This window comes from Cuculus canorus, chromosome 2 (genome assembly GCF_017976375.1).
Source record: "Cuculus canorus isolate bCucCan1 chromosome 2, bCucCan1.pri, whole genome shotgun sequence".
In the NCBI taxonomy this organism is placed as follows: Eukaryota; Metazoa; Chordata; class Aves; order Cuculiformes; family Cuculidae; genus Cuculus; species Cuculus canorus.
The window spans coordinates 134,732,871-134,753,217 of NC_071402.1; the positions used below are offsets into that span (position 1 = coordinate 134,732,871).

Below are 20,347 nucleotides of genomic sequence, written 5' to 3' on the forward strand. Positions count from 1 at the left end.
GTTCACCACAACAGCAGACTAGTATCTCACCTCATCATCAATCATATCCAGGCTCTGAGTGAGGGAGCAACAAAGAAATGGGAAAGAAAAGCATTATAGAAACAAAATACAGAACATGTAACAGCATGTAAAAGTTCAGGCAAAGGCAGCACCAAGATTTGCAAACACATATGGCTACTCAAAACCAAAGAGATTTAATTAAAAAAAATTATTTCCAGAAGCAGAGAGATTATGTTGAAAGCTCAGCACACACATGATTTGGCAGCTAAACCTGAGACTGTGTCAATGAAACCCCCTTGGAGTTCCTGGTCTTGATACCCTAAAGCTTGTGGGAACCTTCCTGATGGCTCCAATTGCAAGAGGAAAAGCTTCTTAATTAGAGGAGGACAATCTGCAGGAACTTGGTTCCCTCCACAACCCTTTCATTTTTCTGATCTTCAAATAATCATTTTAAATGTGCCAGAGAACCCTGAGCAATGCAATGCTCACAGCAATACGCAGTGGAAGACTGAAGGGCAACACTGGCCTAATCCACGGCCAGAGTAGCTGTGAAGGTTTCCACTGCAGCTCTTGCTGAACACAGTGCCTGATTCGGAGGCTGCAATCTGGCACACAGCAGAGGCCGGAGAAAACACATTCATTTTTATAGACCTGTTCAGGCTTGATATCTTAGAAGAGATAAAGTAGAGAGCTGAATAAGCAAAATGAAAGCATTTTCAAGCTTCTAATTCAATACCACTGGGAATGGGGCATTGTCACAATAAAATACATAATATAAAGAGAATGAAACATGGTAAGAGAATGAAATGTACTATCATGAGACTATTAATATTAAATAAAGCATAAAAGATTACTTTGTTGTTTTCAGCAATTGACAGAATATAGAGACTCCTGTCTACACTCTCTTACAAATTTTTGCCCTTTACTACCTGTAGTAAGTAACCTCTAAAGAACAGCTATTTTTGTAGACTTGCATGGAATGGCTCTCATTCTTTAAACCCATGAAAAGTATGCAAGCAATAACAGTACAAACCTAACTATCATTAAAACAAAAGAAGACATAAATACATAAGTTCCTCCTCTCTAGGAAAAAACCTGTCCCATACCGTACGCAAAAAATGTGAAGTTTTTACTGAGTGTATTTCGGAGAACAAAGGCATGGCTTTCTTGAGTCCACAGGACACATTGTCAGCTACTGTCAAATTGTGCAGCTTCACTGACAACTGAGTTATAAAATCAGTATCTTAAAAAAACTATTTTCAATATATTGTATTTGGCTTAATTATGGCACCAATTTACAGGGTCAGGAAAGCTTTTTTGCATTATCATTTTTCAAAAAATCTCTGGTTTGAGGTAACTGAATTCAAACCCACTGTGCAAAGCAAGCACAAAGAGAATGCAAAGTGGCGTAACACATATACATTCTAATCAATAAATATATACATTCAGGTAGAGCAATACACAACTACTGCATGCACAGATCCCTATTATTCTAATGTATTAGGGCAAAATTAGTCCAGGTGAAGATGCCTTACATCTCAACTATATTTACCATACTATACTGTACCTTTTTATCTCAAAACTTTCTCAATTACGCCTATTTTACAGTATGTGTGTGTCTATACATATATTGCCCTGCATGTATACATTTGGAATGTAGGAAAAGTCTATTGAAATGTGTGAGACTATAGCATCTCTTAGGAAACCAACTGCATTCTACTTTCCTATGATAATACCTTAGGACTTTATTTCAAGTAATTGCTATATGAACAAGAAAAATTATAATCTAGAAACCAAGGTTAATTTTCTTCTCCCGTTCTACTACCTAAAAACCATCCCTTTGTTATCTGAGCAATTTTCAAGCAAAGTGCCACGGGAGAAAGAAAACAACTATTTCCCACCTTAAACCATTTCATCAGCGTACCTCATCTGATGACAGTGCTAAGGTGTGCGAGAAACCGGGGGTTTTAGGTTCTGCTCCTAAACCGCTCAAATCAGCTGAGCTTGTGCTGCTGGGACTGAAATCATCGTTGAACGTGAAGTTCTGTGGAGAAAAAGATAAGTTACAATGAACAAATGATCTCACATGTGCATCTGAAAGGGAAATTTGCTGTCTTCCAGGCTGGCATAGTTCAGGAATGATTTCAATCATTTACCAAACCAGTTGCAATACACATGAAGAAGCCTACTTTTTGGTATTGTTAACGTTTATAGAATACACAGTATTTCTACCACTGTGTACTTCAAGAGACACCTTTGCCATCTTAATGCCTCAGTGAATAGCAAAAGGGTCCGAAAGCACTTTTCAGACTCCCCCTTTAAGATGCTGGCTCTCATCCTGGATCTAAATTACAGCTTCCGTGGGTTAATCACTAGCATTTTACTGTCCTCCAAATATTTAGGACAAGCGTAGCACAGGCAGTAGCACAAAGAATAGGACAGAGGATTAATGAGCATAGAGAAGTGAAAACTGCTATTGAAAGAACAAGGAGAATATCCTGTGAATCCATCTCCGAGTCCCAAATAATCTCCTCGAAAAGCAAAACGATCTTCCCTTTTTGCCTATACCTTTAGAAAAAAACTAAAATTGAACATAAAAGAGATCTTTGGATATTGAATGTTATTTACTGAAATAATAACCATAAAACAAACACTGTTTTTTCTTAATAACGCAATGACAGACATCACAGTGCAGAACAAGGAATAGCAAAAGCAGGCACACATTTTCCAGGAATACAGCAAAATTACCATCAGAAGAAGACAAAAATGAACAACTATTTCACATTAGAGTGAGAACCATTAAAAAAAAACCTAAGAAAAATTAAAGACACCATGATATTCCCTTTAAATTGAATGGGTAGTTGATAATATGCAGACCTCAAATTTCTAATCTAGCATCTAAATGAATATCAAATTAAAATGAATTTCAAATTCAATTAACATTCAATTGAACAAAATGGATCCAAATATAAAATCCCCAAATAACACTAAAAAAAGTCATCCTTTTATTCTCTCCCAAAAATATTTGACCTATCTTTCCTCAAAATGAGGAGTCTTCAAAAAATATTAAGTATTGGTCCTCTAAGTTTTGCTGGAAATCCAACTAAATATTGATATTGTGCTGTGCTTTAAAATCCTGAATAGCAGTATATGAACTGTTAATTTAAGAGCTTGCAAACTTTGCAGAGAAGATAAAAATGGTTTTGTGATCAGTTTTCTCACACCTACATTTAGAATTCTGTTCTGCTTTGCCTATCTCTTTATAGAGAAGATGAAAATTCGAGCAGCTTCCTTAATATGCAAACTTTTAGCCCCCCCAGTGTTCTAGGCCAGGAGTTCAACAGCTCTACCTCCTGTTGTGTGAAGAACATATTTTTCTTTTTTAAGTACTCTGATTTTTCTTCCACCTCTATTTTGTGCAAGCTTTAGCCTTACTACGAATTTAACTCTTTAAAATTTAATTTTCTGTAGGAAAACCACAAGATAGTTAAGGCCTGCTAATAATTATGATAGCAGGACAAAAAAACCCCCACCAAAATCTCAACCTAATACTAACTGTAAATGGGGGTGCTTTTTTCCCCCATTTGAAAATTATTTTCACACACTGTTTGTTTAAAGGCACAAATAGGATTTGTCTAATCCTTACCTTTCTTTTCAAAATAAACCAAGTAACTGATTAGTTTCTCTTTCATCTTCAGAGATTTAATCTGTGACCTTCTCTACCAATCTGATTTGGACTGGCCAGCCAGTAGGGACTGTTGCTGTCCCTATTCCCAACTATCACCTAGCACGGCTTGGTACACAGCAGAAGCAAGATACCACCAGCTTTGGCACCAAAAGAGTAAGAAATGCCTGTAGGAACTGCTATTATGTACACGCACATGTTTGTAGAAGACAGAGAAATTAAATTTCTGATTTATTGCTGTACATAAAGTCAAAAACTGTATCTGTTTCTTTTTACCAGACCAATAGAAGAAGTAAATTCCTACAAGGTATGAGAAAATACAGGCAGAGAAATATTTTTCAGAAGTGAAAATAAACATGGAAAAGGTATGTATAATACTGTAAGGGTTATTTAAGGAGTTATCATGCTGAAACATTCATGCACATAGAAAGGAATCACACAGACGTATTAAATTGCAATAGTTCATATTTACAGTTCAAGCATCTTCATATACAGAATTAAATCCAACATCCAGCATGCATGACAAACAGATTTCATTACTAGGGGGGAAAAAAAGGCAGATGGCTGATGGCATATAGCATTTCTTCACTTGCAAACACTTCATTTGAACGTGGTAGGTATTCCCACAACCAGTCCTGAAGAATGCAGAAATTATCTATAATTGAATACACAAATCTAGCATTTGTTTAGTGGATCCAAATGCTAATTTCCACTGGCATCATTTGTTTTTGTAGTGGTAGAGCACACCACAGTTAGTTTACTGAATCCATGTACATTGAGACAGAGTAAAAAGGCAGAGTCTGGGATGGTACAACGACAGAGATGTTCTGTTGGGATGAGCTTTTACTGTACAATGAACACCATGCACTGTTTATTGTAGTATTAACATATTGGCCTGTTCTTTTTCGAGAAACATGAAGCCAATTATGCCACTCAACACAGTGGGAATAAGGTAGTTTTTATTTTCTACCTTTGACCCTTTTTTAGCTGGACTTATATTTTCAGAGGAAGGTTCAGTTGAGCTGGTAGGCGATGGCAGGTTGCTAGAAGAATTGGATCCCTTCCCACTCTCTCCATACCATGTGAATGGTACACAGTGTGGGAGAGAGGAGGATCGTTCTGTTAAAGATTTAGTGTTTGCTGATTTCTGCAGCATCTCTCTGGCAGTCCTGTTTAAGAGAAAGGAGCAGGAGCACGTGTTAGTTTCTAAAATAAGAGAAAACTAAATGCTACACAGGCAGTTAATTGTAAAAAGAGTGACATTCCCTGTAACTGTGACTAGAGAACTGAGTGGCATGCAGCTGGTACAAGTATGCCTGAAACCTGTCTTTCAGCAAGAGAAAAAAGGGGGTTCTTTATGATTCTTCTTCTAACTCAAGCTCTCTTAGACAACACACACCCAGCAAACAGAGAGAGACACCCGCAGAAAATGCCTTTACTCCCGTCATTCAGATGTGAACCAGCTCCAGTCAAGAAGCCGCATGTTGTGTTGGTGCATTTCTGAGCACCTGTGGCATCTCAGCATGATTAAATACATTAGACTCAGCACTGCCTCAAGCAGGCTCTCGTTCCCAGAGATGGTCTGGCTTAGATTTCAATGGATCAGGTGTGTCTGTATCTGTCTATGGAGATGTGCCTTTGTTACAACAGCTAAACATTAATAGAGTATTATTATATTGATTTTAAAGTTACTAAATATTAACAATAATAATACAAGAAAAGGAAAGAATCACCTATAAGATATTGTCAGCTTCTGTTATTGTAGTAACATTGATTGCAGGGGATAATGTGATCAAGGCAAAGGTTACAGTTAAAAAATAAAATTCTTAAATTATTAGCTAAATATATCATTTGTCAGCAGTACAATATGTAAACTAAACACAACTATGAAAAGTGTCCGCCTCAAAGAACTTATGCATGTGGCATAGTCTCATATTATTTCTATCAATGTACATATTATTGCTTCAGAGCATTAAACATTTACTGTTCTTAGCAGACTTAGTAATTTGCACATATGCAAATCTCCCCTCAACTTCTACATCCTGGACAGCTTCTATGTTATTATTAACATAATCATTAGAGTTTTGTATATTGTGAAGTCTCTTTTATGTATGGCTGATACTGAGGTTGTGAAAGGGTTCCCACCCATGGAATCCTCCTCCTTCCCTTTGGCTACAGAGAGAAAGGCAGATATATCTGTCCCAGTCCTGTACTTCTCACTCATCCTCTAATCTTGCTTGAAAGCAGAAAGAAAAAAATGAATGATGCTGCCCGAATCACCTAGCTTCAGGCAGGGAGATACATGCTGTTTACTTAAAAGGGGAATTTTTTATATATGTTACATTAGCGGTAGACTTAGGAAGTCATTCGGGATTTTATTTATACATTCCAAGTGCGATTTTTTGGCAATGGCAAAATAATGCATGCCACATCCCTCTGACAGCATTAATTCTACATTAATAAATTGCTGTAATGGACATAATTACAACAGGATACTGCCTTTTGATTATCATCTTCCTTCTTTCAAAGAGTTTATACAGCTTTGGACTGTAGAGCAAACATCCTCACATTTTTTCTGAGGCAAATTCTTTACAGTTAGTAACAAAGGAAGTGACAAGATGAATTTAAAAAGTTATACTGAAATAATTACATCCCAGTTTACAGAGGCTCCTTACAAATGCTCATGAATTTTGACTTTGAAAGCAGCATTAAACTTTTAGTAACTGCATCCAAACTCAGACACATTGACAAACAATACAAGTTGGTATACAGAATGTATCAAGATCTTACAGACAAGTACACCTTCATTCCATCTACCCTATGGCTTAGTATTTAAACACTATGCGACGTACCTGCTGAGTACACTAGCTGTCTTACAGCCACACAGAGGCGCAGAGAATTTGCTTTAACAAATCTCTCCCTGTCACCAGGGGAATTCAGCAGTGATTATCACTAACTCTAAGGCACGTTGCAAGCACGTATACCAGTAGAACCAACTGGAACAGGTTTTCTGACACCAATGTAGAGGTGATGATTGCTGCCTCAGATCGCTGAAGATCCTGTCAGATATTTGCAGGATACAAATATACAAATGTATCCTGAGACAGAACATTGCACTTTAGTGCAGCGTTCCTAAGGTTTCTTTTGCTTTTCTGATGTTACAGAGCTACACAACATTCTTGTCACTGGGGCTCTGTATATTAGACAGTCAGAAAAACTCCATGAACACTTACATACTGTTTTTCCACCACAAACATTTTCTGAGCAGCATTGAAAATCTGCTTCCTTTAGATAGATCTTTTATCATGCGGCATTGTTTTGCACCATTTTTGCACCACAGAGTCATTGGGTACTGGAACAGGCTGCCCAGGGAGGTGGTCGAGTCGCCTTCCCTGGAGGCGTTTAAGGAACGGGTGGATGAAGTGCTTAGGGACATGGTTTAGGGAGTGTTAGGAATGGTTGGACTCGATGATCCAGTGGGTCCTTTCCAGCCTTGTGATTCTGTGATTCTGTGATTTTGTGTGCAGTTTTTGAGTTGCTATGTCCTTTCTAGACTTTTGGAATGTATTAAGTTAGCTTAGAACTCCTGACATATAAGTGAATGCATGTCTTCCACACCTGGAACCAGGGATCACCCCCTTCAGCTGGAGTCTTGTCAGACTCATCAGTATGAAGAGAGACCTTCAGTAAAAACCTACACTAGCTTTTGCAGAGATCGTTTCCTGCTATTTTGAACATCCATTTATTTATTCAGAATCCAGATGCTGGTGATGTGGTCAGATCTCCGAAGGAATTCATGACTCTTTCCCTGAGAGTCTGTGATGTGACCAACGCAGTCAGCATTTTATGTGGCCAGCATAGTTAGCATTTTTCCTATCTGCTTTCAGCTTACATCCATCTTCAGAAACGAACACTTTGAAGGCATTCCTGACATGGGTGCCATGAAGCTGCAGTGAACAGCTGCTCATCCTCACTCTGGGGGCTTTTTCCAAAAAATATGTGGAATTGTGTAAAGATTTCTGGATCACAGGTATTACTAACAGGCTATGTGTGCCTCTTGTAGGCTAGTCTGATAACCTATTTTTGCAAACCCCATGAGTGGATGTAACAGTGGTAATTATGCCACAATATTATAAACCTCCAAGTATTTTTAGATTATATGCTAGTCTTTCATTAGTTAAGAAATCTAGGTTTGTTAGCTCAGAAGGTTAACTCAAAACTTAACACTTATTTATATGAAGTCAGTGGGACTGTTAATGTTCCCGTCTGCTGGGATGATTAGTTTTTTTCCAATGTTTCTGGCATATCATTTCTTGCATCATCAATCTTTACCCATACCTACTGCCACAGGTCACCCTATGAGCTTCTTTCTCTTTCCGCTTCTTGCCCTTGTTTGAACTCCTCCTCAAGGGAGCCCTACAACAATATCAGAAAAGGTCAGGAAACATCTTTGAAATTTTACTTTTGATTCTTTAAATTACAAGAATATGTACTTTAAATAACAAAATGCTTACCCAAGGTCTGCAAGTTTTCGCTTTAGTTTTTCTGCATGCCCTATAGTAGGGCTAGTTGTTCTTGCTGCCTGAGCGCATGTGGCACCATCTAGGATACATTTGTACATGGAAGAATGTACATTATTATTATTATTTGTAATTGTTACTGATGGCTATTCCACTTTCCATTCAGAACAGTTAGTATATCTTTTCATAATTAGAGTCACATAGGTGTACATGTGAGTAAGTATACAATTTAATTAGGTGAATTCTTCTCATTTTCAAGAAGATAGTGTGAAAAGGAATAAAAATAGATAAATACTTTCAGAATTTGAATACACACATGGAGAAATCTTATTTTAATTGAAGGAAATGAGAAGTTACTTTTGGTTGAGTTTTAATGAATATATAGTAAGTTGAACACAATGAGAGATTTAGAAGTAAACATTATAACAAATCATTTTTTAAACTCAGCAGTGGCTGCATAAGTTTCCTTTTACACAATTAATTCGGCATGTATGCCTTACTTCTAAAATGACCCCTGAAAATACATTCCTGAACTCTGGAGCCAAAGGTATCTTTTACGATGGGACATGCTAGCTAATAGCTTTCTGTTTAACTTTAACATCTTTGTTAAAATAAACATCTACCTTCACATCCAACCATTCCAAATCTTTTTAAAAAAAGAATTAAAAGTAGTTTAGTTAATAAATTTGTCCTGAGATCTCTACCAGTTTTTGATCTCTTCTACAAACACTGTTGAAGCCTGAAGAGGAAATAGCCTGCAGTACCTAGAAAGCCAAAACAATGAATCTGAGTCTGCTAAACATCCTGTGAAATCTATATGGAAGCAAAAAGAAAACACAAAGCAGATGAAAAAATCAGACACAGTTTCTGTGATCCTTAAACATAAAGAGTGTCCTCAAATACTCTAGAGGAAGCAAATGAAGGTCAGTCATTTCTGTCACTTGCGGTTTGGTGACTTTTACAATGTGACCTTAGCTGTACAGTGACGTTTAACTGAAAGCACTGGTGGGTTTGTGGATTTCTCCTACATAAATCAAGCTCTCAGAATTAACTAAGAAAACCACAGAGCTATCACAGGATAGTCCACTGTGGGTACAGAAGAACTTTGTATGTTTCTTTGTGAATAATATTTGGCCAGGCTTTATTCAAGTAAAAAGTTCAGTGTATAAGTGGTTCACAAATCCTGGAAAAAGCAGGAAAACAAACCTTTTGCAATATCTCCACTCTAAAATCTGTATTTTTTGTTCTAAAACAAGTCTGTATGCTAAAAAAGGCATTGAAGAACCAGTGACAAGCAACCTCAAGCGAAAAAAAGAAAACAAACACCAGCAACAGGAAGAACGACAAAACAAAGTCTCCTGTGGAGAAATCCACCCCTCAGGGATGCCAAGCAGAACTTTAGGCAGCCTACACTTTGCATCAACCCTACAGTGTGTATACTTCTCTCCATTCTCTTATGGTTCCTCTTTCAGCTTTAATGCATTCTTCTCATGTGTCAACTGTCAAAATTGCCACTGTAAAGAATGAAAGACTGTAATGTTTTATTTTCACACCAGCTATTTGCAGGCAAGTGGGGCCTGGTTGCTGGGGGGTGGTGGGTTGGGGCTTTTTTGAGAAACTTCTTAATAAAAGTAAATGAAACTGTAAGATACACTGCTTTCGAGGTGGGCAAATAATTAAAAGTATTAGTAACTGGAAGTTTTGCTGATGTAGTAGAAGAGAAATAAACTGGAGAGCTCAGCAGGGACATGTAGCAGCTACCTGGTATGGCAAATTTCTGTTCAGACTCTTTTATCTGTGTGCTCCCCCACTTCCATGCAACTAGACCCAGCTGGAGCCCTCCTACTAATGACAATTTGCTGTGGGAAGCATTCATGCTGGACACAGTGGAAGATGAATGGGGTAGGTCCCCAAACCAGCTTCAGTGGTGGACTAGATTTGATTCTACAGTGACTTGAATACACAGAGGTATGCGGTGCTTGGCCCACAGCAGTGGCCACTGACCACGGCAGCAGATGACCTGCCTGGGCATGAAGGGACTTTCACCACCCTGGAAGGGTGCACCTTCCCCTTCTCCTTGTAGTTCTTCAGATACGGTGAGGGGAGAGCTGGTTCCTCAGAATAAATCACACAGAAGCCATTTAATCCATCACTTTCAGCCTCAAGGAGCTGGTGCAAGTAATCTGTGGCTGATGGATGTGAAAGGAGACTAGACCTAACTTTTTTCCTCAAGGTCACAACACAGTTGCAGCCAGCCTCTTACATCAATGGAGGATTGCTCACAGGGGTCAACCTCAGCTGCCTTGTCAAAGGACGCTACTGGACGAAACAGAGAGAACTGAAGAAAAGTAATTAATCATACACATACACAATGAAGTTGTGCTTAAAAGACAAACAAGGAAAATGCCTCATCATTTTGCAACGATGAGGAGACCGATAGCATGCTACTTCAGCTCTTCCCAAAACACTGCAGGCTGATAAGAAAGGAAATAAAGACAAGTGTGAACTTGCTAATGCTCACTTTTGTTAATCACTGACTAATCAATGAACACACATGTCCATAAATGTATTCTCTTTCCGTCTCTAAAAAAATCCCACCTGAACAGACAAAACAAATATAATGGCCCTTCTTATTTTCTGACCTGTAAGAGTCTGACATCCAAATTAATACTCAATTCAAACAGTATCGCTACACTTGCTGCCAAACAACAACTGCTTTAGGATATTTCTTTTTTGTACAACTGATTAAGAGGAAATTTTCCATCTGAAACTAAATCGCTCTGGTTTAATTTTCATGTACTCATCAGAATCTGGATAAACCCGAAAGAAAGCACACCCAAAAGAAAGCAGTAGTTGTTTGCTTAATAGACACAGTGGGGAAAGCATGACACAAATATTTATACAGATTATTTTTCAAACCTAAACTAGGAAGGAAAGTGCAACACAGTGAGTGAAATATATTATCCTATTCCTTACACTACAAGGCCAGTCTGCACCAAATTTTTATGAAGATATTTTTCATGCACTGGATAGAAAGGCAGGATTTATGACTTCACTGATAAACCAGTCATACATTCAGGCTGGAGTAAGAGTGGAAAGTCACATTCTTAAATCCACACCCTTATTTCCGCTTGCCAAACTCAAACTTTGAATTTAACTTTGGTTCATTAACAATTACACAAGCAGCAATTATACAAGTAGACTAGCAATTTTAGAACCTATGTAAAAATGGTAGCATACAGTAGCTGGGCCTAAATTAAAAAAAAATTTGTCTTTCAAGAAGAATGTGTGAAAGCCCTGTATGAAGATTATGAAAAACAGGTTGTGAATGAGTGGCAAGTCTTTCCAGCTACTTAGACAAACAAAAATCCTCAACAAATATTTTTTCCATTAATTTAAGCAAGCTGAAGTCTGTTATGAACCTGCCCACACCTGTTCCTGCAGTCCTTACTTACTAAAAATTTTATAAGGTATTTTAGCTTACATCACAGGTAAAGAATGCAAGGTACATAGCTAAGAATGCTAAAGTTGTGTAAAATGCTAATTTTGACAAGGCATCTGAATAACAGGTTTTTGAATTCTGTGCCATATTGCAATGGACTAAATAAATTAGTATCTGAGAAATGTACCTGAGCTAAGTATGATCGCATCATGTTTTATCCAGCTTACATTTAAAGAATATGAATTAAATAAATAACAATCTGGCCCACATCCTCATCAAATTACTTGAATTTTTTTTCTGTAAATGAAGACTCCCCAGACATTGACCTCTTGTTAAATCTAGACTATGCTGCCTCTCAGCAATTAAAAGCTACAATCTGTTATTCTTGCTTTACAGTCCTGTCCACACCCTCCAAAAAAAGCATCTATCAGTGCCAAAATCACATAATTTCACTAAGTGCACTGTGTTAAGCATGTTTCTAATAAAGAAATGTCCTAAGGTCCATTAATTTGGTAGTTTTTAAAACAAAGGACAATATTTTCTTAAAGGCAACTTCCCTATGTCTTTTTCAGTGAGTTCTAGGAACAGAGAAAAAGAAAGCAAGCAGTTCCTAATCTCAGTTTAAACTTCGCCCTTTTCTTATAACTTCACACAAGGCCAATTGCATTTTTTTTTTTGACTTCCAAGTAGACAAAAGAAGTTATAAGATGATGGCCTTCTAGCTGCTAAGGTCCTACTACACAACAGAATGTCATAAAGTAGATATAAGTGAGCAAAATGATGCATCAATTTATTGTAAAAAATTGTAATACCTTTATCTTGTAAAATACTCCTGCCAGCTGGATGATGCAAAGGAGATGCTTCAGAGCTGTGCCCGGATTTTGAAGGAGAGGAAAGTGGAGTGTCTCCCCGAGCATGTGGGGAAAGGACATCTCCTTTGTGGTGTTGTCCTCCTTCTTGGTTTTCAGTTAGGTTGTCAAGTGAGATTGCTGCACTGCTAGCCACAGGGGAGAGGGAGGAAGCACCAGAATCTGATGCTGGTGAGGATGCTCTCATGCATAAGGGCAGTGGTGATTTTGAAATGTGCATGGGACTACTGTAACTGTTTGACGGCTGTTGGTATAAGAGATTATAAAGCAGGTTATACCATTTAGAAACCAATCAGAGCAAGGTTTACTTTGAACATGCAATTCTTTTATTCATTATTTAGCGTTCTCTTTGTAAGAAACACTTTAGCAATTCATGCCATTACCTTCTGATACCACACACAGTGTTGTTTATTGATATCTGCTTTCAAATGTAAGTCAGAATCATACAAAACAACAAGTAAGCATTGTATCAATTGTGTCAACAAATTACCAAATAGAGAAATGCACGATTCAAGTTCCTTTCACCTCCTGCATAAATGAAAGGACTCACTCTGCATTATAAAGCACACATATATCAGAAAGCCCAGGATTCCTGTTAAAAAAAAAAAACAAAAAAACAACAAAACCAAAAAAGTAGGTGTGCTGACTCAAAGGAGACCAGACTCGCACATTAGTCAAGGCCATTCACAGCATAGTGGACACAGAGGAATAAATACTGCCTGTGCTACAATGAAAGGACAAAGACAGAGGGTGCAATGACTTACACGGGCAATCTAGCACTCCATAGGAAGCCCGAGAGAGAGGGTAGACTTCTTCTCACCTTTCTTTCTAGGCTGTCTTCTCCATCAGTTGAACTGATGCTATCATACAGCCTTGTTCTAGAAGGCCTCTGCCGCTTGTTCTTCACAGAAAGCTGAGCTCGAGTCTTCAGAGCTTTGGAGTCCAGTCTCTCTGTTTCTGGCACTGCTTCATTGAAATCTGTATGGAAATATGATTTGAAACTATTTAGCAGTAGAGTCTTTCATATTTTTTCTAAGATAGAACCCGCAATTGCAAGCACATGCACTTCACATGTTTTACTTGTACCTGTATCTTATTAATTGTTGACGTACACATGCAAAAAAATGGTTATTTCCAGAACTATTCAAGAGTTTATCTGTACACGTCCAGTAACTGCATAATGACACATCAACTGCAAATATTTAAAAATTTAGCAGATGATTCACACTGTTACATCAAGGACCACACACACAAAAAAACCTGGCAAACATAGTTGTACTATCCCAGAAAGCTGGTCCAATTAGACTCCTTCAAAAGGACTTGCATGCGCTTGTACTACAAAGACTGCTCCATCAGGACACAAAGGAATCCTCACCTCACTACTTATTGATACAAATTTCCTAGAATCTGCATGAGTATGCCAATTTAGACACAGAGGACCAATTATTTATCCTCAATCCTGCCCTTTAAAGGCACTTATAAGAGGCAGTACTGGACTGCCATTTTTTCTCCATTACATGTTACTTCACCGGTTTTGCAGGATGCTCATCAAATTACAGAAGTATCTCAAGCAGTCCTCAGGCTGCTCTGTATTTGATAAGAACCAGAATGGCTTATGTGTGTAAACAGCATGAGTTGTTCTCTCCTGAACTGAGTGTCCGTGAAACAACCTTGTACAATATGTACAAATTATGCATAAGTGATGTGTGTAGTCACACCAAGAGTGACATCGGTAGTATCCAAATAATCAGATAATCTTTTGTGATCAAATTACTTGACAAGCAGCCTTTCAAATGATTATGAAACGCACATTAAACCCGTTCCTCTGGGCCTACAGTGAAACAAGTTGCTTGCTTTATAATATTATCCCTCTCAGGGGGACAGCAGAGAGGAATCCCAATCCTGCTCTGGATTATGAGGTTATCTGTTTGAAGTTATATGTGACAACACAAATATGATGCCTTGATTGTTTGCCCTAACCCTTCTGCAAGTAAAAGCATCTTTTTATAAGTAATTGGCAATCTCATTTGTTACTTCATCTCTTGCTGCACAGTCAGAACAACTGCCCCCTCTTGTAGGTCCTTCTCTCTTTTATTCAGAGTTCCTTCAAACCCACAAAGCGTATATAAACTTGATAAGACTTCACTAAAACATCCCTGTCTTCACCAACCATCCTGCTCCCTCATACAAACAGATCGATATAAGCAGCCTAATTCAAATCCAGCCTTGCCTCACTTGCACTTGGATCACATCAGAAGACTCTGCTGAGCCCCCTTCCTTAAGCAGGAGTCTAGAGGACATGACTATTACTGTGGTTATCACCATCAACTGAAGTCGTCTGGTTTCAGCTTTCCAACAGCAGCATGTTTTGGCAGAAACACTAGAATGGTGGTTTGCAGGAAGAACGCAAGAGTGCTGAAATAAATTTTCACTGCAACCATCAGTGATGTTGTATAAAGTTTAGCATGACAGAAAAAACCCCAAAGGTCCATGAAAGGCACCCAGTATGACAGCCATTCAAGGTAAGAATGGAAAAGAATGGTAAGAATGGGAAAGCCATGATCTGCACATGACAAAGAACTCTACTTCTCCCTGATTAATTAGAGAAACAACTATACTGTGTGGAGCAGGATACGGACTGTTAGATCTGTCATTATAGGCTGATCTAACAGCGCAAAAACTCCCTGAGACATTTACAAGACACCAGTAATTATTGCAACAGTACCCATCAAAGAATCACAAGAAGACCTGTTCGAAAGTCGAGAGAGGTACTCTACTCTCCCCATTCTTCACTCTTTACAAAAGTTGCTGTAGTTTCCAAACACGTGGGGTTTGAAGATATCATATTCTACCCTGAGCACTTCAAAAAAACCCAAAATGAAACAAAACCCCAAATCCCAGAGCTGCGTTATTTTCATATATCGTCAGTAAAGAGATGGGCATTGTTACTTTTGCACCTACTCGCTATTGTTTTTGCACGTAAAACTTTCTGCTGGAAAAATCATGAAAACCTTTTTCGTTGGTTTTGAAGGGAATGCAGTTTTAGATCTTCTAGATCTTTCGTCTCCTGCCCAAGCACCATTATGTCATAAATGAATACTGGAGACATATTTCATACAGGAAATGGAACAATGAAAGAATTTGACCAGCCTGAGTTCAAAGTCGCCCTATTCAAGAATGTCTTGTGAGCAAGGTATACTACACCCTCCATATATGACTTGGCTCTACAGACGGAGCTAACATAACTGCAGTTCTCTTACCTATCAATCATCCACTCAAACAAAATCTGAGTATTTCATCAAATTTAACATTTTGCAAAGCAGCAGTAAGACGAAGCACAGTTTAAAAGATGTTTTCACATTTTACACCCAAAAAGGAATAAATATTCTTTACAGTTTCTACTTTTTTTTTGCAGTCCTCACAGCAAATGATTGACCCAGCAGAAACTATCCAATTTTAGTCTGACACTCCAATCTTTTCCCCTCTTAGGCCATTTTTCTGCTATTTCACTGCATGAGTGTGTGCACAGAAATGTCTAAGTGCTAGCACAATGCAATGGAAGAAGCAGAATGAGGGGTCTGGACAAAGGCAGGGATAGCGTGGAGTCTCCCATTTCAGCAGGAATGATGTGTCAGCGTAGCTCAAACTGCCTCTCAAATCCACAGCCACATGTTGAGCTAGGCTGCCAGCAGATAACTGAGGGGTAAGACTCACTCAAACTCATTTTTATTTTTGCAGATCTGTGTTTGTTAAAGCACTGCTAAGACCTACATACCATGTTTTACTTCTGTAAGAGTTAAACTATATACTGGTGACATGATGAAATCATTAGCATTTTCTGACCTGTAATTATTCTTCCGTTGTAAGTAGTCAGCAGGATAACAGCATGTTGTCATTACTTGAACTGAATATGTTTATTCTTACAGGTGCACACACTTCCATATATCACTTCCTTTCATAGGCTGTTTTATGCAAACTATCGACATAGCACTGCAAATGCTTATTCACAGAAGTGATCATACTGGTCTTGTTTAAGCAAAATACCACTTCGTCCTGGAGCTCACTGCTCCCTTCACTGCAGAGCTGAGCTCTTCACACTCGAATGGCAGCTCTCTGTGCACAGGTACCTAACCGCGTTTCAGCATGCTGCAAAGAGTGAGCTCACGCAGCATCAGTGGGGGCTCTTTCCTCTACAGAGGCTGCCTTTAAGTTGGGCTCTTGCGCTCAAGCCATGGAGCCTGTGGATCTGGACCTGAGCCACAGCCCATGAACAGAACCTCCTGGCTTGTCCTCAGACCTGCCTCATCACCATAAACTTGCCTGGGCTCTTGGCTAATTTCTGTTTCCATCACCTGCCCTGCTTGCTACCCTTGGGTGCAGTGGGACTGGGCTGCTGTTGGGCGATATCTAGCCTGGCCACACGTGCTGTCACCCTCAGTCCCTTCTCTCTTCTGCAGAGAGCCGCTGGCCCTCGCTGCTCCCCAGCACAAATATGAACCCCACCTGTTAGTCTAGGAAGCTCCCAGCCCACAGGGGAGCTCGAGAAATCTCTCGCATAAAATCATAACAGGTTTTATTTTGTTCTTGGATACGATGTAATTAGACTGTCTTTCAGCAGGCATTGAACCACTTGACTCCAGCAGGCTTCCTTCTGAATTATTTCAGTACCACTGCAGAGCAGGAAAGAGCTCGCCTGTCCTCCCACTGTTTTTCCATTATACAGGCTGATAGATTTCAAAATCTCCTTCTGTGAACTAAGGCATCCCTGGGTATTCCATGGCACCCAGAAAGTACAGCCATCAAAGTTGCTTGAACAGGCATTTGCACAGAGATGAGCAAATACTGTCAAAGTCAGCATCAGCACTCAACTGTTTAGATTTCAAACCACTGACTCCTTCCAGTAAATAGCTTGATGCTCCACTGCAGACACAGCTCACGACCACTAAAACAGAAAGCTACAATGCACTTTTTCTATTTTCCTGGACTCTCAGAACCAATCACATATTAGTAGAAGAAACACAATCCTTAGGCTTCTAGTATTGCTCGGCAAAGTAAAGGAAGAACTCTGTGGACTGTAATAGTTTTGATTTTCTAACTTCCACTGATGTGATTGGCAGCCCCTCAAGCTCAGTATGAGGTTATGGTACAGCCTGAGGAGTCATACAATGTTAAACATGGCCAGAGCACCTGCAGCGGCAGGGACAGCTATGGTGGTATGTACGAAACTGCATCCATTAGTTCTTCCCAAATCTATTGCCACATAAGAATGTAATAAGCACTTCAGATTACATTGAGGCAAAAAACATACCTAGAATAATTTTAATTAAAATATATATTCTTATATAACTGGATTTTTTGAGGAAAGACAGACCTGCAAACTTCAGAATCAAAATTACAGGATGTGGCTGTGTACATGCAGTGCCACCCTACAAACCCAATGCCAAGGCTTGATACAGAAGCATGTGCTATGCTCACCATAAAAAAGCCAGAAGAGACTGGAGGGCTTGTGTGAATGTCACAAAGTTGGCATGCACAACACTGCACCTGGAGGAAATCTGCTCACCCTCCACAGATATTGTGGACATCTAGTGGGACGTGTCCTTGTCCATGGCAGGGGGGGTGGAACTGGATGATCTTTACGGTCCCTTCCAACCCAAACTATTCTATGATTCTATGATCTCCCCTACCCTTTATTACTCCTCTGCAAACATCCACACGTTGATCAGTAAATACACCAATTATTAGCAATTAGTATTACTTGACAAAGGCAAGTCCTTTCCTTATGAGGTTTACACAAGGGTGATATGAAGACATAGTCTCTGTGTCTGCAGAGCAAGTACCACTACATTACCATCTGATACAGACTTCAGAGACTTTCATACAGGATTTACAGTAAAAAGTATATGGAAGGCAAGCAGCATTACAGCATGTTTAGGGATCTCTTACTTTAAAAACAGGGCTTTTCTTTTTCTGTTGTTAAAAACACAAACCCAGCCTGGATCCAAGGTCTAACTATGCTTTTTTTTTGCTTTCAAAAAAATCACTGCTGATTGTCTATTTTTCCTAGCAAATAATCTGTGTTTCTATTCAGGTGGTTAAATTCAGGCACTGACCACTGATACCATTTCTCCAGGGAACCATTTTTGCAATGACAAGCAGCAGCTCTTGGAAAATGAAAAATTTCATGCAAATATATTATTTGAAAGTATCAACAGGCTGAAATTTAATGCCATGTCAAGAATTTTCCATTTTTTAGAAATAATTTGACAAAGAATTGTTTTCTTAAATGTAAAATTCCTGGATTTCAAGACAGATGGATTTTTGACCATAGATGTGTGTTAACATTGTTACAACAGTAACTGTAAACATGAATTGTGAGTCAGGTAAAGAAAACACACTTTCCTCATGCAAACTGCCAAAAGGATTTCTGTTAACAGTGTGACTAAGTATTAAATATTTTGTAACACTTACTGAGTCTCTATGGGAGAAATACAGATTTGTCATCCTGTGCGCTTTTTTGTACTTCAGAGATTTCAGTAGAAATTATTCTGCACTTCAGAGATTTCCGTCTCACTTGCTAGGAAGAAACCGCTCTGGGAAGATTTGTGGAAATTAATTCCACAAGGTCTGCATATCACCCAAATACCGTTTCAGCAGGACTAGATCTTTTTTTACACATACTTTGTTAAAAATGTAATTCCTATTGATTTGTTTGTGGAGCGATATTTAGCTTGGGTCCACATATGAAATAACTGCTAAAAATACCAACTCTAATAAAACATGTGTATGCTTGCTAGAATGAATTCATTCAGAACCTAATGCATCCTTTTTTTCACCAGAGAAATAAATAATATTACAGTTCATTTAATATGGCAACTTTTATAGGAACAGAGTCTGGTGCTCCCCTGTCAGAATCCCAATATCTCAGACACCTTATTTCAGAGATGTTACTAAATACACTGTAAGTATTCCTCCTGCACCAAACAATTTTGCTCCAAGGCCTTGGACCTAAAATTGGCTTTAATTCCACATATAATTCACCAGTGAGGAGCCACTAGCAATCACAGAACTTTAAAGCTGTGGAATTTATCTCTAAATTTTCACTGGTGTAGACTGCAAAATGTGAACTATCTTTTCTACTCAAAGCAAGGAAAGGTTACAGTCACCCTGCTGACAACATCTATCCAGGTCTCAGTGTTGCCAGAAATTGTTTTGGCTTTTGGTAATGTAGAACAAACTCTTACAATTTTATACTGCAAATCAGGCTATGCTATAGCTGAACAAGATTTTTAATTAACGTGTCAGTAAAGAATTTACATTATATTCACAAAAGGCTACATCCTGAGAAACTGTAAGTGCCACCTGCATGGTTCCTTTTGATGTCTGTACCAACGTGGGATCAGAACCTGCAGAGATCCATTCAAAACGGTAGATTTAGCTTTTTTTTTTTCTCTTTCTGCTAACTTGTTCTTGTCTGATCTTTGGTGGTTGGGTAATTAAGGGCAGATTTAGGAACACAGAGAAAACACAATTTTCTCCTAATGTATTAAAATAAAAGAAGCATCAAATTAAACCTAAAAGATTATGGCATCCCACTGAAAGCTTTAAGAATTAAATAATGATCTTTGCTTTATTAGCACATAGTCCCTTCCATTTATTTAAGAATATACATCGTACAACTATTCTGGGAGACTATACTGAGGTTATTTGGTTTTGGTATAAACCTGATACAGCTCTCATTAGATAATGAATATCAGAAAAATAACAACATCCCTGCATTATTTTTTGTTTTAAACCCTACATTATAACCATGCTATTTACATAAATATTA

General features: G+C 38.5%; 1 protein-coding gene across 6 annotated transcripts in view; it reads right to left on the minus strand.

Annotated features, from left to right (window-relative positions):
- Window positions 1-20,347, minus strand: part of PPP1R9A (protein phosphatase 1 regulatory subunit 9A) — a 141,999-nt gene that overhangs the window by 5,869 nt on the left and 115,783 nt on the right. For 3 of the 6 annotated variants that reach the window (XM_054057171.1, XM_054057169.1, XM_054057170.1), the window contains exons 12-18: window positions 13,337-13,494; window positions 12,460-12,760; window positions 8,200-8,287; window positions 8,024-8,101; window positions 4,656-4,854; window positions 1,925-2,044; window positions 31-54 (exon numbers count right to left, since the gene is read on the minus strand). In XM_054057171.1, coding sequence (XP_053913146.1) covers window positions 31-54; window positions 1,925-2,044; window positions 4,656-4,854; window positions 8,024-8,101; window positions 8,200-8,287; window positions 12,460-12,760; window positions 13,337-13,494 — 968 coding nt within the window. The remainder of the gene's footprint in view (window positions 1-30; window positions 55-1,924; window positions 2,045-4,655; window positions 4,855-8,023; window positions 8,102-8,199; window positions 8,288-12,459; window positions 12,761-13,336; window positions 13,495-20,347) is intronic. The other 3 variants (XM_054057172.1, XM_054057173.1, XM_054057174.1) reach the window with 3 other exon arrangements.